This window comes from Macaca thibetana, chromosome 9, assembly GCF_024542745.1.
Source record: "Macaca thibetana thibetana isolate TM-01 chromosome 9, ASM2454274v1, whole genome shotgun sequence".
Lineage (NCBI taxonomy): Eukaryota > Metazoa > Chordata > Mammalia > Primates > Cercopithecidae > Macaca > Macaca thibetana.
Genome location: NC_065586.1, coordinates 115751818 through 115778760, shown reverse-complemented (window position 1 = coordinate 115778760; position 26943 = coordinate 115751818). Strand labels below are relative to the sequence as shown.

Genomic DNA, 26943 nt, shown 5'->3' with positions numbered 1-26943 from the left:
ATATTAATTCTACCCTTTTTTTTTTTTTTTTTTTGAGACAGAGTCTCACTCTGTCACCCAGGCTGGAGTGCAGTGGCCGGATCTCAGCTCACTGCAAGCTCCACCTCCCGGGTTCATGCCATTCTCCTGCCTCAGCCTCCCGAGTAGCTGGGACTACAGACGCCCGCCACCGCGCCCGGCTAGTTTTTTGTATTTTTAGTAGAGACGGGGTTTCACCTTGTTAGCCAGGATGGTCTCAATCTCCTGACCTCGTGATCCGCCTGTCTCGGCCTCCCAAAGTGCTGGGATTACAGGCTTGAGCCACTGCGCCCGGCCATTTCTACCCTTAAAAAAAAAAAAGAGGGTACCAGAAACAGACCCAGAGATGACTGGGGTCTGGGAGGAGGAAGCTGGAGAACCAGTGAGTATGAACAGTATGCGTCAGTCAGGGTTCCCCATAGAAACAAAATATACAGTGCTTGTGTGGTGGGGATGTGTATGTGTGTGTGGGTTTCATTTTTATTATAAATAGAGACTGGTTTTTGCCATGTTTCCCAAGCTGGTCTTGAACTCCTGGGCTCAAGCAATCCACTCTCCTCGGTCTCCCAAAGTGCTGGGATTATAGGCATGAGCCACCGCACCCAGCCATGTGTGTTGGTTTTTTTTTTTGTTAGTTTTTTTAAAGAATTGGCTCACATGATTGTGGGGACAGACAAGTTGGAAAGCTGTAGGGTAGGGCAGGGCAGGGCATCAGGCTAGAAACTCAGCTGGGGCAGATGCTGTAGTCTTGAGGCAGAATTTCTTCTCCTCTGGGAGCAGTCAGCTGATGGTATATGTTAACGGAGTCTGCAGAATATGTGCTCAGCAGCATCTAGTGTTGGAGTTAAGTAGCTGGGTGCTATGGTCCAGCCAAGGTGCCGCCTGAAACACCCTCACATGGTGGGAAGAGCGCGGATGAGGAAGGAACTCTGGAGACCTTGATGTTGAAGAGAGGGCAAGGGAAGAGGGTGAGTCAGAGCCTGCTGGGGAGGAGAGCTGGAGACATTGCATAACACCGGTGACAGTGTGTCCACAGGAGTGGTTTCGGTAGGGGTGAGTGCAGGAATGGATGGCTGTGGGTGGATCAGGATGTGGGAGGTGAGGGGGCTTAGCTGACTCTTCCACGACATGTGATCAGAAACTGGGGATGGTGAGCCGGGGGCAGTGGGCCGGGCATGGTGGCTCACGACTGTAATCCCAGCACTATGGGAGGCCAAAGTGGGTGGATCACCTGAGGTCAGGAGTTCAAGACCAGCCTGGCCAACATGGTGAAACCCCATCTCTACTAAAAATACAAAATTTAGCTGGGTGTAGTGGCGCATGTCTATAATCCCAGCTACTTGGGAGGCTGAGGTGGGAGAATCGCTTGAACTTGGGAGGCGGAGGTTGCAGTGAGCTGAAATCGCACTACTTCACTCCAGCCTGGGCAACAGAGCAAGACCCTGTATCACCAAAAAAAAAGTCAGGGCGGGGGTACAGTGAGGAGGAAGTGTTTCTTTTTGGTTTGTGCTTTCTGTAGGCTAAGGAGAAGAAAAGAGCCAGTGGAGAGAGAGAGAGATGAAGTGGAAGACAGTGAGTGAGGGGCTGGCAGGATGATTTTCCCTCTCCAAACCAGAGGAGACCTTCTTGCTCAGCCTCCACGCAGCCGGCCAGATCCTAGGGCAAAGCTCTGGCTAGAGAAGGCAAGGACAGGCAAGAGAATGCTTTAGAAAAAGACCCTTTCCATCTGGAATGCTTTTTCCAACCCCCTTCGCACCTTCAGGCTGGCTTCTAGTTGCACCAGGAACTCTGGGCCCACTTGTGAGGTACGGGGGTGACCTGTCCATCAGGAGGACCTGTGGCTGCCTCCTCATCCCTTCCACCAAGCACAGGATGGCGCCATTGCTGGCTTCTGCTGCCCTCTCTTGTGGTCCTGTACCTCCTCACCTGCTCAGATGCTCCCCGGGGACTGATGTAGCTCTTCCTGGTCTCCACTGGTTCTTACTGGGTAGTGCTGGACAATACCTTAGAGTACCAGGAAGGCAGGGACCTGGCCAAGTGCACATACACGAGCGGAGGAACTTTTACAAAGCGACAAAGTATAACGTGGGAATTACAGATCTTCCTTACATTTCTTTTGTTGTTTTTATTTTGAATTATGTATCGAGGGAAGCGCTACAATTTTTTCCATAGGTGGGTGTCTAGGGCTTCTCCAGCCCCGCTTTCAGCCCTCTGCACTCACACTTTGAGAGTCACAGGATGTGGAAGGGCACCAGAATCACAAAGGGTGGGTGTGCCTGCTGGAGCTTTTTTTGTGCTGCCTGAAAGTTCAAAACATGCTGAAACAGGGAAAGAAAGGTATTTGCCCAAGTGACTAAGACATGTTCCAGCATTTTCCCACAGGCTTCTGCACATCTCAAAATAACTGCAACCCTGGATCCTGTCTGTTGGCATTCGATTACATTTGTATAATGTTACAGACAGTGGGCCGGCCAGCCAGCCACACTCACACAGGGGCTTGCAGGACCGCACAGCCCATAATGGAACTCCATGCTATGCATCCTGGCTAGGCTGCCAAGGGAGAAATACCAAGGCAGGGACCACAACAGTAGCAAGTGCAGACCTGCCAGAAACATCCAGATCACCAAGAGGCAACTTGGGCAAGGCCCTCCTTTCACAGATGAGAGCAAAGGGCACAGAGAGAGGAAATAACTTACATAAATTAACTTAAATAAATTACATATCTGGGAATTATGAAAGGAAGTTGGTGAAAGAGTTGGTCCTAAACTCACATCTCCTAAAGATGGTATTTATTTGTGCAGGAACATCAATTTAGCCTTAGAATCATAACATCTTAAGTGGAAGGGAGTTTTAAGCACCCCCTGGCCATCCAGGGTGCCTCTGTGCCTGGGTCTGGACAACAATGTGGGAAGAAGGAAGTGTTGGAATGGACCTGCCACCCCTGTGGGGATTCACAGTCTTGCTGAGGAAATGACTCAGGGTGTTGAGAAAACAACTGGGTTTTGGCAAATGCACAGAAGGGTGCTGGGAGCTTTGGGAAGGGAGAGTCTGACAAGGAATGCGTGGTCCAGGCCGGGAAACTTTCAACCCAAGGTGGGCCTCAGAGTGGGAAGATCTGGAGGCCAGGCATGGTGGCGCACATCTGTAATCCCAGCACTTTGGGAGGCCGAGGCGGGCAGATCACTTGAGGTCAGGAGACTAGCCTAGACTGGCCAACGTGGCAAAACCCCATCTCTACTAAAAATACAAAAATTAGCCAGGTATGGTGGTGCATGCCTATAATCCTGGCTGCTCAGGAGGCTGAGGCAGGAGAACTGCTTGAACCCGGGAGGCAGAGGTTTCAGTGAGCTGAGATTGCACCACTGCACTCCAGCCTGGGTGACAGAATGAGACTCTGTCTCAAAAAAAAAAAAAAAAGGAGTGGGAAGATTTGGAAAAGCAGATGTGGGGGGCCCGTGCAGGCATCACAGGAAATAGCCCTGATGCTCCGTAGATGCTCAGTGGCTGTAGCCCCCCAATGCTTACAGGGGCCAAGACAGTTGAGTCACCAAGAGGGTGCAGCTAGCTCTATGCCCTGCTCCCCACACAAGGCCCAGGGGCCACCAACACAGGCCGGATAACTCCCGTCCTGATGCCCATGGCATGTTTCAATTTGGATGATTGAAAATATTCCAACCACATTAAAGAGCTACTTATTTGATGATGTTTAGTGATAAAAATACTATCAACCTAATTCAGTAACCATTCAAGCAGACTTAACGTCATATGAGGTCCACTGAGTCCCAAAAAGAAGTGGTCACATCAACTTTTTTGAGACCAAGCCTCACTCTGTTGCTCAGGCTGGAGTGTAGTGATCTTGGCTCGCTGCAACCTCTGCCTCCCAGGTTCAAGCAATTCCCGTGCCTCAGCCCCCCGAGTAGCTGGGATTATAGGCGTGTGCCACCGTGCCTGGCTAATTTTTGTATTTTTAGTAGAGGCGGGGTTTCACCACGTTTGCCAGGCTGGTCTCGAACTCCTGACCTCAAGTAATCCACCCGCCTCGGCCTCCCAAAGTGCTGGGATTACAGGCATGAGCCACCGCACCCAGCCTGGTTCATTTTTAAAATAGTCCAGTAGGCTTTTGTTTTTTTCCTATTTACATGTTCCGAGTTTCTAGAATCAGTGGCATGTCGGCTTGTACTCCCCAAATGAGTTCACCCAGGAATGATGTTGGCAGATTCCCATGGGAATGACTTCAGCCTTCCTCAGCAGGCTAACAGTGGCAAGCACACCAGTGTGTATTTTTGTGCAGCATCGTCAGGCGCCAGTATTAAACTCCATACAGTCATGAGAAGTTCAGCTCGGGGGCTCTTAAGTCAGCACCTCACTGAGAGTTCCAAGGTCTCAGGCCTTTCTCTTTTCACTTTATTTGGCAAGCGGTTAAATAAATAAATAAAATAAAAAAGTAAAAAAATCCAGCAGATCTCCACGCTGTGGGGCTGTGGTCCCTCCCAAGCTTTAAAAAAAAAAAGAAAAAACCACTGGCACAGCAAGAATCTCCTTCTACCCAGGCCTGAGTATATCTGGTCCCTAACTCCAGAGGCTTCTAGGAACCCAATCCAGGAAGATAAATCTGGTCTCAGTTTGGTTTGGTGACTCACACAGTGTTAATAAAGATGACCCCAAGATTCTCAGAGCACATTTCCAACCCCCAGTGACCTGGACTCCAAGGAACACTTTGGCCAGCCTTGGGCAATAGTGGGAGCTGGCTTCCCTGTGCGCTTCCATTTTTAATTTTTGGAGACAGGGTCTCACTCTGTTGCCCAGGCTGGAGTGCAGTGGTGGGATCACAGCTCACGGCAGCCTTGATCTCTTAGACTTAAGCTATCTTCACATCTCAGCCTCCCTGGTAGCTTGAGACTCAAGACGCATGCCACCACACCTAGCTAATTTGTTTTCTGTAGAGACAGGGTCTTGCTATGTTGCCCAGGCTGGTCTCAAACTCCTGGCCTCAAGGAATCCTCCTGCCATCGCCTCCCAAATTGCTGGGATAACAGGTGTGAGCCATTGCGCCAGGCCCTCTGGGCATTTTTGGATAGTCTCAGCCTCTTGGTGAGGCCTGAGGCCAGGTGGGCAGACATGCTACTTAAGTGGCACCTTGGCTGTTGGCTGCGTCGGTCTGAAGGGATGCAATAGGCATATTCCCATTACCTGAGTTCACAGCCCTGAGTCTTCCCAGGTTCCTGTTGCAATCTGAGACTGAGAGGTGACCAAGACAATTTTCTCATGAGCCAGGCTATTGGAGACATCACAAAACCCAAAGCAGGCTTGTTAAATGCACCTGTCATTTATTCTGACTGAAACCAGGGACAGACAATCTCCATGTTGCTACTGCTTTCAAAGGTTTAGAAACCACAAAACCCATTTTCAGTTATATTACTTTATTTTCTTTTTTTAAATGTAGCATTAAAATCATCCAACATACAGATATTCCTATGGCCTCTGGCACATTTTACTCTCTTTAAAGTTAGGTATTTTAAATATGAGATGAAGAAAATCATCTCATTAAAATGGCAACATTTCTGATAAATGTGTTTCATATTTATGTGATGGGTAATTGACTCCCCATCTACCCCTTCAGTCCAGAGCTACAGAAGATAGCGCACAACCACAGCTAACAGGTGGAGGGTGCCCAAGTAGACAGGGCTCCAGAATAACAAGCAACGGGGTTAAACTTCTGAAACAACAAGCAACTTCTTTATTTGTACAGAGTAAGAATATAGAAGAAAAGCTTCATTTTCCTTTTTAGCCCTTTTATTAGTGTTTTGCCTCCACCCAAGTTACTGCATACCAAGCAGCTAATAATAAAAACCAACTGACTTAAAGTCTCTGAAATGCATGCAACTTAAAATTCCCTAAAGCACACATCGGTTCTGAGTCTGATTTTTACGGGGCAGAAGCTACGGTGCTGTTGGGTTACCAGGGGTGTCTGTCGTGCTGCTGGGGTTTGAAGTTGCTGCTGCTGTGGCTTCTGGCTGCTGGGTTTCTGTGTGGGGATCTTCCCCATTTCCAGCATTTTTCTTGCCCTTGTCTGCTGCCACGGCACCCATCTCCATGATTGCCTGCAGTGGCTGATCGGCCTCAAGGTTGCTGGGCTGGAGTTCATAGACCTGGACTTGACCTGGGACATCAATGGCTTTCTGTTCAAGTTTTTCCAAGATGGTCTGAACCTTCCGGACACCGTCTCTCCTGGCCTGACGCACATCGGCTCGTCCCTCGGGGTCCACTGAATCCAGGGCCAGCAGCTCTTTGGTCAAATACTCTTCGATCATCAGGTACTTTTTGTCAGTCTTCTTGCCTTCAAAGTTGTCTACAGCCTGCTCCAGCCCCTGCACCTTCTCCAGGATGGCTTCCACTTTCAGCACTCCTGGATGTTTTGGGGGAGCCTCGGCTTCTCCTGGTTTTGGAGGTGTAGCTTCTACAGGGGCAGTGCTGGGGGCTGCCCTCTCTTCTGCAGCCACATTCTTGGGGGAAGAGGGGACAGCAGAAGGGCCAGGACTGGGAGAAGGACAAGGAACTGAAGCAGGGGGAACTTTTACCTCTACCTTCTCAGAGGGAGGTGGGGGCTTCTGGGAAACAGGTTTAGAATCCGCCTCTTTGCGGATCACTTGAATTGGGACGTGTCCAGGAGGGAGTTCTGGTCCAACTGGGCCTGGCTTACTTTCTGGTTTGTTTTCAGGCTGGGGAACAGGTGCAGATTCTCGATGGGTCATGGGCTGCTGAAAAAGAAAAAAGGACACAAAAAGATATTTTTAATAACTGACTGAAAGTCACAGAAATTGTAGCTAGTACAGATTAGAAAGAAGACTGAAAAATGGCTTTTAAAAAAAGTTTAATAGTATAAAAGATTTTCAAAGTCAATCAATGGCTGTTACAAAATAAAAACATGGTATTAATCATGTATGTAACTAAACCATTAGTCAGGCTTCCATTGATCACCCCGGGCTATTTGTCTGTTACCTCTCACTGAATTTCTCTGTAGATGGTATTCTTACGACAATGAAAAGAAACCTAACCCTACACAAAATCTTTAAAAATTAGCCAGGTGTGGGAGCTTGCACCTGTAGTCCCAGCTACTCAGAAGGCTGAGGCGGAAGAACTGCTTGAGCCCAGGAATCCAAGGCTGTAGTGAGCCATGATTATGTCATTGCACTCCAGCCTGAGTGACAGAGCGAGATCCTGTCTCAAAAGAGGGAGGGAGGGAGGGAGGAAGGGAGGAAGGAAGGAGGGAAGGAGGGAGGGAGGGAGGGAGGGAGGAAGGAAGGAGGGAAGGAGGGAGGGAGGGAAAGAGGGAGGGAAGGAGGGAGGAAAGAAGGAAAGAAGGGAGGGAGGGAGGGAGGGAAGGGAAGGACATAGCAAAAACTCATGCTGACTGCTGAACTAGGCTGACTCAGAGCAGACTCCTGAGTGACTCCAGCTCTCAGGTGATGCAGCCTTGGAGTCGCTGCCTCTGGTCCTCCTTCCTTACGCTGTGCAGACAGTCTGCTCACGGTGTGATCTTCTCGTCTCCTGTTTTAGGAAAGATATGATCTTCTTTTTTTAAAACCATGACAGCCTAGTAGTTTCTGCCCAGACCAATGTATTTTTTTAGAATTAGCCAAGATGCTCTAAATAGTTAACTCTAGAACAATTTTGCTTCCGGATAGCTGTGCTGTAGCCTAACATTCAGCAATGACACAGCACCTCTGTGCTAGCCTCTGGCTGCACAGATTTTCCTGTGACTGTAAACTACAGTCATACAGACATACAGAGTTTTTGGGGGGACGGGGTCTCACTCTGTTGCCCAGGCTGGAGTGCAGTGGGGTTATCACAGCTCACTGCAGCCTCAACCTTTTGACCTCAGGTGATCCTCTCACCTTAGCTTCATGATTAGTTGGAACTACAGGCACATACCATCATGCCTGGCTAACTTTTGTATATTTTTTGTAGAGACAGGGTTTCGCCATGCTGCCTAGGCTGGTCTTGAATTTCTGAGCTCAAGCAATCTGCCCACCTTAGCCTCCTAAAGTGCTAGGATTATAGGTGTGAGCCACCATGCCTAGTAAACCATATATTTTTAAATGAGCTATGCTCAAAACAAAAATACATTGACTCTTTTTGGTTTTTTTTTTTGAGGTAGAGCCTCGCTCTGTCACCCAGGCTGGAGTGTGCAGTGGTGTGATCTCAGTTCACTGCAACCTCTGCCTCCTGGGTTCAAGCAATCCTCCCACCCCAGCCTCCCAAGTAGCTGGGATTACAGGCGCCCGCCACCATGCCCGGCTTTTTTTTTTTTATTTTTAGTAGAGATGGGGTTTCATCATGTTGGCCAGGCTGGTCTTGAACTCCTGACCTTAAGTGATGCACCCACCTCGGCCTCCCAAAGTGCTAGGATTACAGGTGTGAGCCACTGCGCTTGGCCTTATCTTGGCTCTTATTCATGTAAGTGAATATCTAAAACCTTTTTTAAAATCTCACCCTAATTTCATCAACTGGGAAATAACTAGACTATATTATTTCTAAACTATTCCCAGTTTACAACACTCAATTCCACTATAATGTTCAGTGAGGTGAAATCCTGGAAAGCCTCCCGAAAGGGAACTTTGCATCAGCTCTAAAAGGGAGGTTACCACAAACATGGTTAATGGGGGTAAAAACAGGATGAGATAGTGTTTCACTGATTATGAGAAATACATGGGAATGATTTGGATAAAATATCCCTCTCTCTACAAATGGGCCCCTCCTAGGATTGCTGAATCCGAGTATGGATCTGGTGTGAGACGTAGCTCTCTACACCCCAGCAACCTCCTTTTCCAACAAATCTCTTTCGCCAATCCAGACATCCTCAGCTTTGGCCCTTACCACTCACAACCCAACCACGCACCCCTCCCAGGTTCTGACAACAAGACGGCTGTGTAAGAAGTGACTTTAGAAACACTTTAGAGAGGGTGTTCCACGGCCTGTGCTCTTCAAAAACATCAAGGCCGTGAAAGTCAAGAAAGGCCGAGGAACTGTCCCAGACTGAGGGAAGACTAAAGAGAAGTTGCGTCTAAATGCAGTGCTCATGATCCTTGTTTCAATCCTGGAAGACATCCTGGAAGTGGGGACAAACTGCTATAAAAAAGATTAGAAAATGGGCTGTGCACTGGATAATAATGTTGTAAGAATGTTAAATTTCCTGAATCTTGTAAGTCTGTCACGGTTATGAATGAGAATGTCTTCCTCTTAGGAAAATATTTGCTATTCAGGGGAAAAGGGACATTACATCTACAAATAATTTTCAAACAGTTAAAACACATCACTAATACGAGAGAGAGAAGAAATGACAAGACGAATGCAGACATGTTGACAAACAGTGAACTGGATGAAGTGTATGTGGGACTCTGTATGATTCACACAACTCTTCTATCAGGTTGAAATTATTTCCAAATAAAAAAAATTTTTAAGAGGAGGGTGCTCTATTCCAGCGCCCTGGCCAGTGTGACCATTTGTAATAAAAGAATAACCCATGTTTGTTCACAAGGAGTTTTCCTCTTTAAAAACTGTAGCACTCAGCTGCTGGAGTTGCAGCCACAGGGGGCCCAGGGCTGCTGACTGTTCTGCTGCTAGGCTGCAAGCTGCTCACACTAAATGACATCCTCTTCCAGGAACCTGCACCTCGTGTCTCCACTGGAAGATAACCAGACCCCTGCCTACAACGTTCCCCAGGCCAGCACGGCTTCCAATCCGCCATAGCTGGCGGATGCCTCAGCCAGACCACATGGTACCTGATTACACAGGGAGGAGTGGCGTTAAGACATGGGCCCTGTGGTCAGGCTCAGCCCTAAGCTAAAGAGATAAAATGAACACTTCTGAAATACCCAGAATAATCACATGTTGAACTCATACAAGTTGGGAGTCTCTCATTAAGGGACTCATATGAGGAGTCATGAGATGAGAAGGATGAGTAGGCTTCATGGAGGAGACAAAACTGGCTCATCCCTCGGAGGATGGAGAGAACCTGTACTGTGCAGGCATTTCAGGGAGCGGGTTCAGCATGGGCAAAGGCACAGGGGTGGGAATGAGCAGAATGGGCCTGCAGAGCGGAGTGGGTAACTGAGCGGAAGGTGACGCGCTGCCTACGCCCAAGATGAGGCTGTGGCTGCAGTGTGGATGGGGGTGTGAAGAGCCCTGAAAGGGTGTGGTGGGCACTAAGGAACCTGGTCCCAGCTATGTAAGTTCTTCCAAGCTGTTTCTTCTGCCCTAAGTCAGCCGCAATGCACAATGATCAGCCCAGCATAAGCTGCAGAGTGCGGAGGGCCTGAGCAATTGTCCTGAATTTCTGTTAATACCTAGCAGTTTCTCAAATCTCACTTCCCTCCAGGTACACCCATGTTAAATAGGCAGGGATAAAGGGGGAACCCAGGGCACCCCACAGAGCTCCTGCAGCCCTGGAGACATACCACCATAACCAGTCTGCTGACGACTAACTTCCCGTACCTGAGGCCTGTCGACCACGGTGTGCACACGGATGGGCGAGGGGGAGTGGAGTGGCGTGCTGCTCCTGGCTGGTGAGCCCTCCCGGCTCGATGCACTCTGGACAGGTGACCTGAATGGGGAAGCTGCCCGCAGGGGCCGGGGCTCCCAGTCATCCCCTTGGATCTTGTGGTATACAGGCTGGTGGGTCTGGTACTCCCCCTGCTGCGCTGGGTAGTGCGTCTTCTGGGCTTGGTGGAAGGAGGGCTGGGCTGCTGGCCGGGTAACGTTCTGCTCGTGTATCACCGGAATGGAGATGTACCCCCGTGGGAGCTGGTGACTGCCCAGGCTGCTCCTGCCGGAGGAAGGCAGGCTAGCCGAAGAGGATGAGGATGAGCAGTCGGAGGCAGCTGGAGACTGGGACCGCTGCAAGAGACACAGGGTAGAGGGCATGACCCCACGAATGAACCCCCTGCCGTGGCATCCTGACCATGCCTTCTGCTGTGCACCTCCTCAGGGCAATCCATATCGTAAGACCTCCTATCTGTAATTTTCAATTTTCAAAGTGTGGGGTTAAGACTGGGAGCTTTGGGGCTGGGCGCGATGGCTCGCGCCTGTAATCCCAGCACTTTGGGAGGCCTAGGTGAGCAGACAACCGAGATCAGGAGTTCAAGACCAGCCTGGTCAACATGGTGAAACCCCATCTCTACTAAAAATACAAAAATTAGCCGGGCGTGGTGGTGGGCACCTGTAGTCCCAGCTACTCAGGAGGCTGAGGCAGGAGAATTGCTTGAACCCAGGAGGCAGAGGTTGCAGTGAGCTGAGATCGCACCACTGCACTCCAGTCTGGGCGACAGAGAGACTCCATTTCAAAAAAAAAAAAACACACACACAAAACAAAGACTGAAGGCTTTGGAGTCAAGGGGCCTAGGTTCAAATTCCTAGTAATTCAATCATTTTCTAAGCTTCATTCAAAATATAGGAAGAGTGGGCTGGGCGCAGTGGCTCACGCCTGTAATCCCAGCACTTTGGGAGGCCGAGGTGGGTGGATCACAAGGTCAGGAGATAAAGACCATCCTGCCTAACACAGTGAAATCTCATCTCTACTAAAAATACAAAAAATTAGCCGGGGGTGGTAGTGCACGTCTGTCGTCCCAGCTACTTGGGAGGAGAATGGCTGAACCTGGGAGATGGAATTTGCAGTGAGTCGAGATCGTGCCACTGCACTCCAGCCTGGGCAACAGAGCGAGACTCCGTCTCAAAACAAAAACAAACAAACAAAAAAACAAAATATAGGAAGAGCACCCCCTCCCTCACCGGGCTGCTCTGAAGATGACGTCAGTCACCTGGGCATGTGCCTCAGCCCCAGGCCAGCACACAGGAAGCACTCATACAGGGGATGTGTTGTCCTCATTACCCTTTCTTTGCCAATCTACAGAGAACTCGGCTGAGCAACTGGGAGCTAGCTGCAAGCATCCCGTGTGGCCCAAGGCAGCTCAAGTCCCTTTCCCTGCTGGGCCACCTTCTATTCACCTTGAAATTGAGAGCATTTCCCCTTCTAAGTGCCTTGTTAGCTTAAATTTGTGAAGATGTCTCAGATTTACATGTCACTTTGATTTCTTGCAGCAAAACCATTATAAATATAGGTATTACTTCTTTTTTGTTGTTGTTGTTTTTGTTTTTCTGAGACAGTCTCACTCTATCACCTAGGCTGGAGTGCAGTGGTGCGATCTCAGCTCACTGCAACCTCTGCCTCCTGGGTTCAAACAATTCTCTGCCTCAACCTCCTGAGTAGCTGGGATTACAGGAATGTGCTACCCCACCTGGCTAATTTTTGCATATTTTGTAGAGACGAGGTTTCACCATGTTGGCCAGGCTAGTCTCAAATTCCTGGTCTCAAGTAATCCACCTGCCTCAGCCAGGTACTAGCTCTTTAAGAAAAGAAAAAAGCCTCTGCTATTCCACATTAACTGTAACTTTTCACTCTCAAGCAGGTGTGAAGCTGAACAGATTCAGAGGGAGCTGAGAGGCAAGTGTGACTCTGGGTGCAGATAGGACATGGGAGTTTGTGCCCAGGAACAACGCCGACACACACAAGGGGATGATCTACAGACAGGAAAATGAGAGGGCTTACTGCTCAGGAATCCTACTAGGAATGCCTCAAATCTCAGCTAAGAACCAGGTTAAATATTTTTTAGCTATTAATGCACAGAATCCATTGACATATCCCTGAGATGTTTGGCTTCAGGATTAAAATGCCGTCTTAAAGCAGTTGCCTTGCTGACTCCTTATTTCTTTTTAAACTGTGGTGCACAGTGAGGACAGGCATGGGGTCTCATTTTCCTATCAATATAGCTCCACCAGTGGTTAAGATTGATCCATAAGCATTGAACTGAACAAAACAGTACACAGCTATCTCTGTGTTTCTGAATAGAAAGCCCAGTGTGAATGAGGAGCACGGAAATTAGGAGCCAGAAGGCAGGTCAGGCTTCCGGTCCCAGCTCTGCTCCCTCCACCTGCGTGCATGTGGAGCAGGCAGGCTGTAGTGTGCCCTTCCGAGCTGTTCCTTAACTACAAAAAGAAGCCATGTGATTCCTGCCCTGCCCCACTGAAGAACAGCCCTATGAGATGCTGGGGGATGACATGGGGCTATCACCCTGTCTTTGCTGGGTGACCTCTGATGCTGCAGGCCAGGCCTAGATGCCCTGCATGTGAACAGGTGCCTGGCCCAGGGCAGTGTCCTCGGGGACTGGGCCCGGCCTGGGAAGCACAGCGGCTCACTCCCCAGCAGGCCCGTGAGCCTGGCCTCTCCTTACCTCAGGTCCGTGAGAGGCTGGGGGCTGGGCTGCCGCCACTGCTGCCACCTGTCCACACTGTTTATCTGGCTGAGTGGTTTCTGGCATACCCCGCAGAGGTGACTGGGACCTCTGAGGAGCCGCTGGTGCCGCCTCAGTTCGGAATCGCTGCATCCCAGGCTGGGGATAGGCATGGAAAGGGTGCGCCTGCCGGTTCTCAGCGCCTTCATGGAGCACGGGAATGGGAATGTAGCCTGGTCGGAGCTGGGGATACACAGGGTGGCCTTCCCTAGCAGGTGGCAGTCTAGAGCCCTCCCGGGAAGGGCCATTGGCAGAGGATGGAGTCTCCTGAAATAAAAAGTGGAGAAACACAGGCTCGTTAGAAACCGGGAAGTGAACCCTCCTGGCGGAGAAAACAGTGTGGCACTTGGCACTGTGATCTTCCTGAGTGACTTGGGCCTCACAGCGTCAGCCAGCTCCCAGCCCCTGCACCCTCCAAACCTCTACCCCTATAGAGCCTGCTGTCTGGCCAACAGTTTACGAACTAGGGACATCAGGAGAAAGCCAAAAGTATCTGTTAAGCACAGGAAAGGTTCCAATTCCCCAAACTGGTAAGACAGGTTTCTTTTCTGGGTGAACGAGGGCAGCAGTGGGTGTAGGAGAGCCGCCCACGCCCGCATTTTCAGAGACCTGATCAGAAGGTAAGCTCCAGGAGCAGGGGTCAGCTCCAACCTCTACATTACAGCAAGCATCTCTGTTTCTAAAAAGGCCCTCGCGTTTCCCAGCAACACAGAGCTTGTGCTGGGCCCAAACACAGGACACAGTTTGGGAATCTTTACAGAGAAGTGGGCTGGGGAGTGAGGGCTGCCTCCTCAGGAGTACTGTTAGAACAATCTGCAGGGGCCGGGCGCGGTGGCTCAAGCCTGTAATCCCAGCACTTTGGGAGGCCGAGACGGGCGGATCACGAGGTCAGGAGATCGAGACCATCCTGGCTAACACAATGAAACCCCGTCTCGGCCGGGCGCGGTGGCTCAAGCCTGTAATCCCAGCACTTTGGGAGGCCGAGACGGGCGGATCACGAGGTCAGGAGATCGAGACCATCCTGGCTAACACAATGAAACCCCGTCTCGGCCGGGCGCGGTGGGCTCAAGCCTGTAATCCCAGCACTTTGGGAGGCCGAGACGGGCGGATCACGAGGTCAGGAGATCGAGACCATCCTGGCTAACACAATGAAACCCCGTCTCGGCCGGGCGCGGTGGCTCAAGCCTGTAATCCCAGCACTTTGGGAGGCCGAGACGGGCGGATCACGAGGTCAGGAGATCGAGACCATCCTGGCTAACACAATGAAACCCCGTCTCGGCCGGGCGCGGTGGCTCAAGCCTGTAATCCCAGCACTTTGGGAGGCCGAGACGGGCGGATCACGAGGTCAGGAGATCGAGACCATCCTAGCTAACACAGTGAAACCCCGTCTCTACTAAAAATACAAAAACTTAGCCGGGCGAGGTGGCAGGCGCCTGTAGTCCCAGCTACTCGGGAGGCTGAGGCAGGAGAATGGCGTGAACCCGGGAGGCGGAGCTTGCAGTGAGCTGAGATCCGGCCACTGCACTCCAGCCTGGGTGACAGAGCGAGACTCCGTCTCAAAAAAAAAAAAAATAAATAAATAAATAAATAAAAAAAAAAAAAACCCCGTCTCTACTAAAAATACAAAAAAATTAGCCGGGCGAGGTGGCAGGCGCCTGTAGTCCCAGCTACTCGGGAGGATGAGGCAGGAGAATGGCGTAAACCCGGGAGGCGGAGCTTGCAGTGAGCCGAGATAGCGCCACTGCACTCCAGCCTGGGCGACAGAGCGAGACTCCGTCTCAAAAAAAAAAAAAAAAAGAACAATCTGCAGGACGGGGAAGGACAGGGACGCAGAGGCAGCGCAGGGGGAGAGGAGCACCCAGGGTTAACTATGCCGCCTAATGATGCCAACTGACAAAGATTCTCTGCTTGGCCAAACCTTAGGCTTCTGAAGCTTCTCCTAGGCCCATCTGTGCACTTCCTTGTAAAGTCAAGTTTTAGCAAAAGACACTGTTAAGACAGTTTAGCCAGAAGGCCCCTCCCCAGCCTCACTATCTGATCAGCTTCCTCAGCCTCCATCATCCCCAGGTGCTGTCTAATCACCCTGGCCTGTCTTCAGCAAGAATCCTGTTTGGTCAGCGTAGCCAGAAACGCCCTTAGCCCTGATGCTTCCTCTTCTAATGTTCCATCCACTGACCCCCACACTGCTCCCTGACTATCAGTTCCCACGCGCCTGTGCTGTACGTGAAGTTGCACCCAGTCTCTCCCCCCAATTGCAAGACCCCACTGCCGTGGTCCCTGTGCCTATCTTGATGGCCCTGAATAAATCTTCATGACTGTGCTTTAACAAGTATCACTGAAGAACTTTTTCTTCAACACAACAGAGCCTGCTTGGGCAAGGAGCAGTTGGAGTCCTTCTCTTATGCCCTCTCTTGAAGTTCTCCCTTCAGTGGCCTGGCTATTTTCAGACCCTTGAGAAGGCCAAGTTCCAGATGTACCGCAGGAAAGATCTTATTTCAGACAACAAGGCTGGCCAGTCACTCACTGGGCAGTGCCATCTCTCAGCAAGCTGGGGCTGCGCAACAGAAGTCCTAACAGTCCCCGAGCGCTGAGGGTCCTTTCCCAGGAGGGGAGCTACTGACATGTGTCACTTGCATATATCTGTGTAGGGCAACTCTTAAGAAGGGGAGTGATCTTTCCTGACAGCGTCAGCTCTCTGCACAACAAACAAATGCCAAAGGCTAAGAATCTATGAGCTTTTAGGGGACAATCTCCACTGCTACAAAATCAATCAAAAGTTAAGGACAGATACTGAGGGCTGCTCTGCACTTTGAGTGAACAGACCATTAATTCTGTGATGTTTCTATTTGTGTGCAGGCGTGGGCACCAGGTGGCTGACCCTGGTTTAGCCCTTTCAGGCCCATCAACTGCCTCCCTCCTACTGAGACCCTGCCCTTGGAGGGCCTCCAGCACACAGGAAAGGCATGGGTGTCACTGTGTCCTTGGGGACATGGGCAGACAGGCATTCTCAGATTAGAACAGCCACGTGCTCAGGGCGGCGGCATTACATTAGCCTGCTTAACTCTCAGGTCACCCAAGAGCAGGAGCAGGTCCAGGCCTCACATTCAGAGCTGAATTCCTGCCGCGAGACGGCCCTGACAGGGAGCCAGCAAGAGGCGCTGAAGAAACCCTCTGCTACTCAGCGTTGAGTCATAACATGCCTGTGGGCATTGTGTCCACTCACTGAGGTCCTCCTCCTTCCAGCCGAAATCGGGGCCTGCATTGGTCCTGCACTGTCATTTCTGCTGGCTGCCCAGGGGCTCATTGTTTCTTCCCAGCCATGCACAAAAGCCTCAACCATCTGCACACTCTACACAGCAGGGCCCAGCAGTGAGCAAACCCTCATCCGCCTCCTGCTCCTGGGCAAACATCCTGCCACCTGCTGAGTAGTCCTATGGGGTTATCAAACCAGCACGGCACACTCCCTGCCAACAGGCGCTTAGAAGATGGGCTAAGGAGGCAGGAAACAAATAAGCAGCAGAATGACTTGGAAAGCACGGAGGCCCTGAGGGCTGGGGAAAGGCATGGGCTCTTCCAGGGTAGACGCTGCCCTAGGTGGGGTCTAAGTGTGATTCGTACCTCTATTTCTAACAGTTCTATGAGCTTGGGTAATTCTCTTACCTCTGTAAGCCTTCACTTCCTTTTCTAGAAAACGGAGCTAGCCAACACCTGCCTGGGAAATGTTGTGAGGTTTTATAAGGGCACATCAAGAGGAATGCCCGGAAGACTGGCAATAAATGTGAGTTTCTCCCTAAATAGGCATAAAATTATGCTCTTCAGACTCCAAAGTGTCAAAGGAATCAAAAGTGAAGGATAAGGCCAGGCGCGGTGGCTCAAGCCTGTAATTCCAGCACCTTGGGAGGCCAAGGCAGGCAGATCACCTGAGGTCAGGAGTTTGAGACCAGCCTAAGCAACATGGCGAAACCCCATCTCTACTAAAAATACAAAGATTAGCCGGGCATGGTGGTGGGCGCCTGTAGTCCCCGCTATTCAGGAGGCAGAGGCAGGAAAATCGCTTGAACCCCGGAGGCAGAGGTTGCAGTGAGTTGAGATCATGCCACTGCACTCCAGCCTGGGCAACAGAGCAAGACTTTGTCTCAAAAAGAAAAAAAAAAAAAGAAAAAGTAAAAGTGAAGTACAAAGTGAATCAATGTGCTAGAAACCAGAATGGTGGTCACCTCTGGAGGAGATGGTAATGGCTGGGAAGGGTCTCGAAAGAGCTTTCCGAGGTGATGGGAATATTCTCTTTTTCTGGGTGGTGGTAAATGCGTGTATAGCTATGTAAAACTCCATCAAACCCCCACACTGCCCACTCCGCCACATCCCACCCACACTCTCTGGTTTTAACTGGGAGAGCTGCTGATCCCAACCCCTTGTAGCCAGACCCTTCCAGGGTCTTCCAGACCCAAGACTCCCTTGAGGAGATGCAGCTCCTCCTGGGGGAAGCCCCCGGATCCAGAAGGCCCTGAGCCAGTCAGCCACGAGCTGAGCACCTCATGCATCTTGCTGAGCACATCTGGCACCTCCATTGAAAGAGAAGGGGAAGAAGACAGGAGAGAGAGGAGGAAGGAAAAACAACTCTGTCTGCACACAAGACGCCGACAGCAGAGACTGCTTGCTGGAAGCCAATATTCAACCTTTCCAGAGACATGGCTTAGTCCACGGGGAAGGAACGTGGTCACTGCAGGCAGGCGCAGTGGTGTCAGAAGAGCGGTGGGAAGCAGTGGCAAGGGGCAGGCTTGGGGGTCAGTGCTAAGCTGAGGGAGATCAGGCTGGAGGCCCAGGGGCCAGGCTGGAAGTGGGGGCTGAGGTTCACCCTTCTGAGTGTTCCAACCATTTCAGGAGATGCCTCAGCAAGACAGAGGGACTGGAAAGAAGCCAGGACATGCTGGGAAGTGAGGAGGGACGTCAGGGAGGAGAGTGAGGAGGTGAGCGCAAAGCAGGGCAGAGGGCCTTGAGGGGAAAGGGCATCCAGAAAGATGAGGGGCACATGGGGGGAAGGGGACCTCCACTGCGTATGAGGTCCACTGAACAGGCCAAGCCTGCCAGCACAGCTGGAAAGCAGAGAAGGTCAGGACAGGCAAGGGCGGCCTGGTTGCTTCTCCAACAGTCCTGAGGTCTGTACTCCTGGGTCCAGGTAAATTAATGACCCATTTATGCCATTTAATAAAAAAAATGTGTCTCCTTGTGAGCACTGCATCTAAAAGACATTCCAGGCTCCCTTCCACTCTGGTGGGGTTTTGTCAAAAAAAAAAAAAAAAAAAAAAAAAAAAACCAACCATTGCTTTAAATAAAAAACATATGAATTTCACAAAATAGGCAATTAAACACTTTTACGTGAATGAATAATTTCAACCAAAAATGAAACTCCCACCCGTAATGAGGTCTGTGCCACATTCTGATGCTCCCATCTACCATCATTAGGGTCACAACAGCAAATGCTTCCGTTTTTACTAAGTAAAAAACACTGCCTGGGCCAGGCATGGTGGCTCACACCTGTCATCTCAGCACTTCGGGAGGCTGAGGCGGGGGGGATCACCTGAGGTCAAGAGTTCGAGATCAGCCTGGCCAACATGGTGAAACCCTGTCTTCACTAAAAAAAAAAATATATATAAAAGTTAGGCTAGGCCCGGTGGCTCACGCCTGTAATCCCAGCACTTTGGGAGGTCGAGGCGGGTGGATCACAAGGTCAGGAGATTGAGACCATCCTGGCTAACACAGTGAAACTCCGTCTTTACTAAAAATACAAAAAAAAAATTAGCTGGGTGTGATGGCAGGCGCCTGTAGTCTAGGCTGAGGCAGGAGAATGGCGTGAACCCAGGAGGCGGAGCTTGCAGTGAGCCGAAATCGCGCCACTGCACTCCAGCCTGGGCGACAGAGGGAGCCTCCATCTCCAAAAAAAAAAAATTAGCTGGGTGGGGTGGCGGGTGCCTGTAATCCCAGTTACTCAGGAGACTGAGGCAGGAGAATCGCTTGAACCCGGGAGGCGGAGGTTGCAGTGAGCTGAGATCATGCCACTGCACTCTAGCCTGGGCTATTTAAGAGCGAAACTCTGCCAAAAAAAAAAAAAAAAAAAAACGAAAAAACAACAAACACCGCCTAGAACTGGAAGAGTTAAATTGACCTTTCTCTCTTCTACAGTGTTTTCAACACAATCTAGCAAAGAGAGATATTTTGTAAATAGAAGAATCAAAAGAAAAAAATGTGTAATATTTACAATTCTCCTAGAATCTCACTAAAACATGTCTCTTCAATCTACTAAGTGTTTTCAAGTTCAAGCACATCCAGATAATGGCTCTTGGTTATACCAGCATCTCTCACATAAGGCTCACTACGTGCCCCTTCATGATGCAAGCGGGAGCTCGGAATCTGCCTCCTCAGAGTTGGGGGGACAGCTCTGTGTGATCACGGGACAGGGACTGGGACGCAACCACAGTGACCAAGCAGATGACTGCTGATCCTCACGGCCACCTCGTCAGGGCCCGCCTGCAGCTCAGAGCTCATTATCCTTATCTCTGGCTAAAGACATCAGGAATACATATTATACAAAATCCAATTAGGAAAGAAGAGCCCAGGGGCTCAGTCCTGACTCTCACTGCTTATCTCACTATATTAATTTATAAAATGAATTGGTTAATTCTGCCCCCTTGTTTGTGCATTGCATTAAAAATCTGAGGCAAGTCTCAGGGTACCAAACAACTCCATGACATGGCCAAGATAGAGAGCAGGAAAAAATGACCCCAGATGAGCCAAAATGTGCCCTATTATATACAAGATATTATGATTAGAGAAAGCCTGAGGTCAGGTTCTGAGCCTTGGTGAGCTGTTGGGCTCGTTTGCTTAAGAGCAGGTCTAAACTGCACTACTGGTTTTTAGAAGCAACATGGGCGCCGAGGAACAGCAGGAGACCTGGGAAGAGGCTGCACTTGGTCCTAATGCTGGCTCTGCCCCTAAATACATGTGTTACGGAAGCGGCTCACATGCCCTCTGTGAACCTTAGTTTTCTCAGCTGCAAAATGAAGGGGAGGCCCAAAAATGTTCTAGAAAGCAGTGGCTCTCCAGCACTTGGGGTATCGAAGCACCCAGGAAATGCAAAAATTACAGACTCTAAGCCAATCCAAGTAGGTCTGATTCCATAGGTGTGTGAGGAAGCCTGAAGGTCTGCACTGAGAAAAACAATGATCGAAAGTTCCTTTCAGCTCTGATACTCTGTGTGGCCTGATTTCCAAAGTCCCTTCAAGTTCTCAACAGCTATACAAAGCCCCCAAACAAGGAAAAGTTAATGTCACAGAAATCTAAAAACGACTACTCCTAACTACACTCAAATCATGTCAGAATTGCAGGAACTCAGAGCACCCCAAAGTTTCATGTCCCAGATGAAGAGGAGGGCCCGCCCAGCTACGGTGGTTCATGTCTGTAATCCCAGGACTTTGGGAGGCCGAGGTGACCTCACCTGAGGTCAGATCCAGTCCAGGAGTTTGAGATCAGCCTGTCCAAAATGGCAAAAACCCCATTTCTAGTAAAAATACAAAAATTAGCTGGCCATGGTGGCGCATGCCTGTAATCCCAGCTGCTCAGGAGGCTGATGCGCGAGAATCTTTTGAACCTGGGGGTGAGAGGTTGCAATGAGCCAAGATTGCACCACTGCACTCCAGCCTGGGCAACAGAGTGAGACTATGTCTCAAAAAAAAACAAAAACGAAAAAACAAAAAACAAAAGAAGGAGGTGGCTAACACCCAACCCTGTGCCCTAAAAGCGGGGTGGGAACGACAGCCCCTGGGCACCTGCGAGGTGTCTGCCTAGCCAGGCGCACGCCGGGCACACGCAGGTTCACAAAAGAGCCGTGGAGGAGAATCCACCGTGACCCACCCACAACTGACTCCCTGTACACTGAGTGGCCACTGAACCCTGAAAATGGGCACCTTCTGTGAGCCCCAATCTTGGCTCCATAGTACAGTGCTCTTTAAAAAGTGGGTTCCACATCTACAAACCACAGCTTCCATCACTCTGGTCTGAATTAGGAGAAACAGTAACAAAGGCAACTCTTAGGGCTGTCTCATAGCACTTCTGACTTGGCAGGTCTGGAGTATTAAGTAGGACACAGACTGTATTAACTGGGTTTTCAGGCCAGAAGAGCCTTCACGTGGGTCAGGTGAACACTTCAAAACTTCTAAAACAAATAAAAAAGATGGAAGAACACAGGAATCCTGGAACTCCCCATATGGGTAAGGCCTGGATCAAAATTAAGTGGCCTGGCTCGCCTCAGTCAGGCAGGAAACAAACAAAACACTTTCTTCCAAAGTGTAACTGGAGCTGGGTGTGGTAGCTCACGCCTGTAATCCCAGGACTTTGGGAGGCCGAGGTGGGCGAATCACCTGAGGTCAGGAGTTCCAGACCAGTTTTGAGGTCAGGAGTTCGAGACCAGTTTGGTCGACATGGTGAAACCCTGTCTCTACTAAAATTAAAAAAAAAAAAAAAAAGTAGCCAGACAGGGTGGTGGGCGCCTGTAATCCCAGGTACTTGGGAGGATGAGGCAGGAGAATCGCTTGAACCCACGAGGCAGAGGTTGCAGTGAGCTGAGATCATGCTTATTCCACAGATCACGCCATTGCACTCCAGCCTGGGCAAGAGAGTGAGGCTCTGAACTAAAACAAACAACGACCAAAACAAAAAACAAAGTGCAACTGGAGTCGAGCTTTAGCACCCTACCAAAGTTCTCTGCTTGCTATGATGGGATGCATGAATGAATTAAGTATTACTGCCCATTTGATACTGAAATAAACAATAAACAGCCATTCACATCCCTACAGCCAAAGTCAAAATCCCTTCAGTCCCCACTGGATTGTAATATAGGGTCTCTCCCACTCCCCCAGCACTGTTTTGGGCACATAACAGACTCAGGGAAAATTCTGAATAATAAACTAAGTCCACATTCCACTTACAGCACACCTGAGGAGTTAGGCTTTGTCCAGAGACTCCTGGTAAGACAAGAGGTCTGTGCCAACCACATACCCTATAAATGATCACAAGTCACAGGCTACTGGAGGCTTTATCTAATACGCCTGTTACTAAAATATATATACATTTTATCCTGGGATAAACAGATGACTGTTCCTACGTGATTTCAATGGGGACAATTTTTTTTAGAAGATGAAACCAACATTGCTTCTCTTTAAATAAACAGGAATGAACCAGCATGAGCCTGGGTCTTCAAGTTGCCACCCTGGGTTCCAGTCCCTCCTTGACGCTTACCAGCTGTGTGACCATGGACAGGACTCCTTGCTACTAAGACTGTTTCCCCAGCTGTAAAGATCCCCACATTTCCCAGGGATTTTTGCAAGAGTTAAGTGAAATAAGGTACAAGTCTTTGTAAACTCTGAGCTGCTCTGTGCCCTAAACAATTGGGTTTCTTTTTCTTTCTTTCTTTTTTTTTTTTTTTTTTTTTGAGACTGAGTCTCGCTCTGCCGCCCAGGCTGGAGTGCAATGGCATGATCTCAGCTCACTGCAGCCTCCGCCTCCCGAGTTCAAGCAATTCTCGTGCCTCAGCCTCCCCAGTAGCTGGGATTACAGGCATATGCCACCATGCCCAGCTAATTTTTGTTTTTGAGACGAGGATTCGCTCTTGTTGCCCAGACTAGAGTGCAATGGCATGATCTCGGTTCACCACAACCTCTGCCTCCCAGGTTCAAACGATTCTCCTGCCTCAGCCTCCTGAGTAGCTGAGATTACAGGCATGGGCCACCACGCCCAGCTAATTTTGTATTTTTAGTAGAGATGGGGTTTCACCATGTTGGCCAGGATGGTCTCGAACTCCTGATCTCAAGTGATCTTCCTGCCTCAGCCTCCCAAAGTGCTGGGATTACAGGCGTGAGCCACCGTGCCCAGCCACAATTGTGTTTCTTTATTCCACAAATAGTTATTGATGGACTCAACTTTTCTTCAGCACTAGCTGGTTGGGCTTACTGTTTAAAAAGCCTAATTCTTTTTTAAAAAATATATTTATTTATTTATTTTAGAGACAAGGTCTCGCTATGGGGCCCAGGCTGCTCTGAACTCCTGGGCTCAAGTGATCTGCCTGCCTGGGCCTCCCAAAGTGCTGGGATTACAGGTGTGAGCCACCACACCCAGTTCAACAAAGCCTAATTTTTCAGTCCGTCTCACCAAGTTGGTAGTAAGACGGTCAGAATTAGAAGCCCCTTTATCTGAGAGTCTTAAGAGGACTAATTAGCAAGGATGTCACTTTCTCTGTTTAAGACTATACCTAAAGTTTCACAACCTGGAAGCAAACAGCCAAAGACAACTCTAGGGACCCAAGCCCTAAACTACCCGCCTCTCCAACAGGCCGGGCTGCTGGTCTGGGGAAGAGGCCTGCTCTGCAGACAAACTCCTGGCTGAGCAGGGCACCCAGGTGCACTGACTGTGGCTCCTTGACACACCTCCCTGAGGCCTAGAGAGAAAAGCCAGGCCAGGTTGGGGCACAGAAGGGTCTGCCTGGGAGCAGAACATCTGCTGGCATCTCCTCAACATCCTCGATGGCCCCTCACCAGGGCACACGTCAGTCATCCCCAGGCCAGGCACCATCCACAGCTGCTGGTATTTCCCCTGCTGGGGGCACTCAAGTCAGCATCCAGGCTCCCGGCAGCCCCAGCCCTGCAGCCTGTCTCACGGGTTCCATGTGGCAGAGGTAGGAACTGGAATGCAGCCCAAGGTCACACAAAAGTTAGCTTCAGGGCATGTGAGAAACTACCTACCTCTTCTTTAGGGAAAAAAAAAGAAAAGAAAAAGAGCAGAGCCACCTGCTTTAATCAATCCAAAGTCACAAATCATAGACGGAAAGTACCTGAAATTTCCATCTCAGGAAGCAAACCCTGAATTTAGACAGAGCCAAGGAGAGGGCCTCTCTCATCTGCTACATTTCCATGCTAAATGTAACGGTCAGCCACCTGGCAAGTCCATCCTCCAGACAAGACCTACAAGTGTCTGTTAGGTCTCAGCGTACAGGATATCAGCAGACGTGTATTCTGTACAAAATACAATTTCCAAAAGAAAAACATCCTCAGTTCATCAGCTGCCATGCAGGCAAGGGGACCCTCTCTGATGGACGGTGAGACCCTTGAGTCCCAGGGGGGACTCTGCTCCCACCTGCAGTGGCTTCTCAAGCATTTGGCCCACAGCAGCCACACCCCCCAGAAGAGGGTGGTGGCACTTGGAAAACTCCTCCTTCCTTCCGTCTGCGGTGACATTTACACCCCTGAGAGCTGGGTCCAGAACAGCTGTGCAGGTAATCGGCCCCTCAGTAAGGTGGGCTGATGTCTCCCCTCACAGGCTGCACTCCTAGCTCCTGCCTGGTACTTTGGGGCTGCACAGACACGGCTGAGGGAGACCCTCCCCTTGAGGAGCTGGGGCGGAATAAAGCCAGCGCTCTACACAGCACTGTGCAGGAAACAAGGCCCCAGCCTGTCTCGGGCAGAGGATGGGGAGATGCATCTATGGACACACGGGGCAGGGGTTGGCAGCCGGGTCAAGGCTCCGGAAGGCCCCACAGCTTCATCTGTTACTGTTCCTCTACATCCTCCACTCACAAGGGGCACGGGAAGCCCCAGGGAGGGCTCCGAGGGCCACCTGGACACTAGTGGGGTGAGTCAGCGGCACTCCGTACAAAGGGGTAAGAGGAGGCCTTGCTTCTAAGAAACAAGACCCCTGGCCTGAGAGCTGAAAGGCCCACAGCCAGCCAGGTCAGTCTGCTGTGTGGAGAGGTCACACGTCTATCCACAAACACACTTCCACTCCACAGAGCAGGCTGCAAATGTTTCCGGGGGTTCCACGCATGCATCAGTTCAGGTTTTGGGGAGTTCACCTCCCATGCACCATCTTCCTTGATTCTCCCAACCCTGCTGATGGAAGCATTGCTATGCCCACTTTACAGAAGGGGAGACTGAGGCTCAGGGAGGGTAATGCTTTGCCTAAGATCTCTAGAACTCAGGTTTGTCTGATGGTAAGGCCAAGTAGATGCTAACCTTTCTGCTACTCCTGTCACAGCTGTACACTGTGACAATATCCATGCGTCACTAACGTCTCCAAAGCTTCACCTTCCCGGGGTAAAATGCAGCAGGAGAGAAAGGCTTCCATTTCGCCCAGCCACACTGGGCTGAGGCTCAGCCCTGGAACATTCAGTTCAAGTGTACTCTGGGTCAGGGAGCCAGCACTCCATGCTGAGTCATCGGGCCAGCCAGGCAGGGCACACGAGAGTGAGAGCACTCAGCTTAATTCTGAGTCACCACAGCCCCAAGACGGCAGGGACGCCCAGCATGGAGCACTGTCAGAACCGGGGAAGACCCCGTCCAACCCAGGAAGGAGTGCGAACCCCGCTGGGATGCTGGGGGTCTGAACTGACCCTGAAAGGGTGGGCCAGTGAAGCGGATGGCTTTTCTTCTGCACATGGAGGCGCCTTCCCATTCTCCCACTGTGTGGATTTTTAAACGGTCCATTCATTTATTCATTCATTCAATGTCAAGGAAGAATTTTTTTAAATAACTGAAAAAAATATGTAATTCTACTTTAATAAACACTGAGGAAGATACTTTAAAACAGGAAACGTTTGTTCTCCAACTGAATGCTAAGGAATTTTCCGTAGAAAGTCTCCCCAGTTCACTGGGGCATAGCCCTGTGCTGGGAGCTCTTGGATGGCTGAGCTGTTTACAGGCTCCTGACGCACAGAGCCGGCACTCTGCGATTCTAGGCTTTTCTGAATTGACAGTGAATAAGAAGCTTCACGTATGCTGTGTCTGATCTTACTGCCAGCCACAGGAAAAAAAAATTTTAAGAGACTCCTTTCACAGTGCCAGGGGCTGCGCTCTGCGCAGCTATGGAAGCGGGGTCTGGCTGCTGCCAGCTACCAGCCTCTCCAGCCCTGCTGGAAGATGCTGTGTCATTGGGAGAAACAAAAAAGATCTTCTCCAGACCTGTAAGGATGAACTTAGGGAATCAATACTGAAGTCCCCTGTGCAGAGAAGGCCACTCACAAAGTGACGAAAAGGAGCAGGCCTCTGGGACCTTTAGGAGCCCAGGACGACTCTGCAGTTCTCAGGAACCAATGGGAGGCTTCCCAGGACACACCTGCACCCTTTCCGAGCAGCTCTTCTGTAACTGCCTTCGCGCTCTGGGCAGGCCCGTGTTCTACCCTTCTCCGCAATCACTCTTGCGATCTTTTCTGAGCCTGTGGACCCTGCCAGGCATCAAGAGGCAGAGATGAAACACACAGACTCTGCCCCAGAACTCTTAACGGGGTGTGACCCCAAGGCAAAGCAGGAAAGTGCAGAGCTTAGGAAAAAATACTCAAATTAAAATAATATGGGGTCCAGAGGAGAGCGAGCCTGCTTCGGACCAGGGAGAGGCAGGACATGTTTTGTGGAGAACGGCCTCGAAGTGGGCAGACTTGTCCTCTATATGGCATTTAACACTGTGACTCGCACACTGTGGGCACCAGTGAATTTCAGATGGGGTGAAGGAGTGAGTAAAGTTAGTCGGGCCCATCTCCTAA

General features: G+C 50.3%; 3 protein-coding genes across 6 annotated transcripts in view; 2 read left to right on the top strand and 1 right to left on the bottom strand.

Moving 5' to 3' along the window:
- The window catches only part of RGS10 (regulator of G protein signaling 10), a 738227-nt gene that overhangs the window by 554683 nt on the left and 156601 nt on the right, over positions 1–26943 (top strand). Inside the window, exon 1 of one of the 3 annotated variants that reach the window (XM_050804013.1) lies at positions 10189–10192. The exons of the other annotated variants lie outside the window; for them this stretch is intronic. The gene's annotated coding sequence lies outside the window, so the exon portion shown is untranslated. Of the gene's footprint in view, positions 1–10188; positions 10193–26943 lie in introns of those variants that run through there. 3 annotated transcript variants of the gene reach the window in all.
- BAG3 (BAG cochaperone 3) overlaps positions 5427–26943 on the bottom strand; it is a 27310-nt gene continuing 5793 nt past the window's right edge. The window contains exons 2-4 of one of the 2 annotated variants that reach the window (XM_050803972.1): positions 13305–13631; positions 10513–10914; positions 5427–6776 (exon numbers count right to left, since the gene is read on the bottom strand). In XM_050803972.1, coding sequence (XP_050659929.1) covers positions 5958–6776; positions 10513–10914; positions 13305–13631 — 1548 coding nt within the window. In that variant the 3' untranslated portion in view covers positions 5427–5957. The remainder of the gene's footprint in view (positions 6777–10512; positions 10915–13304; positions 13632–26943) is intronic. The other variant, XM_050803974.1, reaches the window with a different exon arrangement.
- The window catches only part of PRDX3 (peroxiredoxin 3), a 497514-nt gene continuing 489504 nt past the window's right edge, over positions 18934–26943 (top strand). Inside the window, exon 1 of the mRNA XM_050804003.1 lies at positions 18934–18937. The gene's annotated coding sequence lies outside the window, so the exon portion shown is untranslated. The remainder of the gene's footprint in view (positions 18938–26943) is intronic.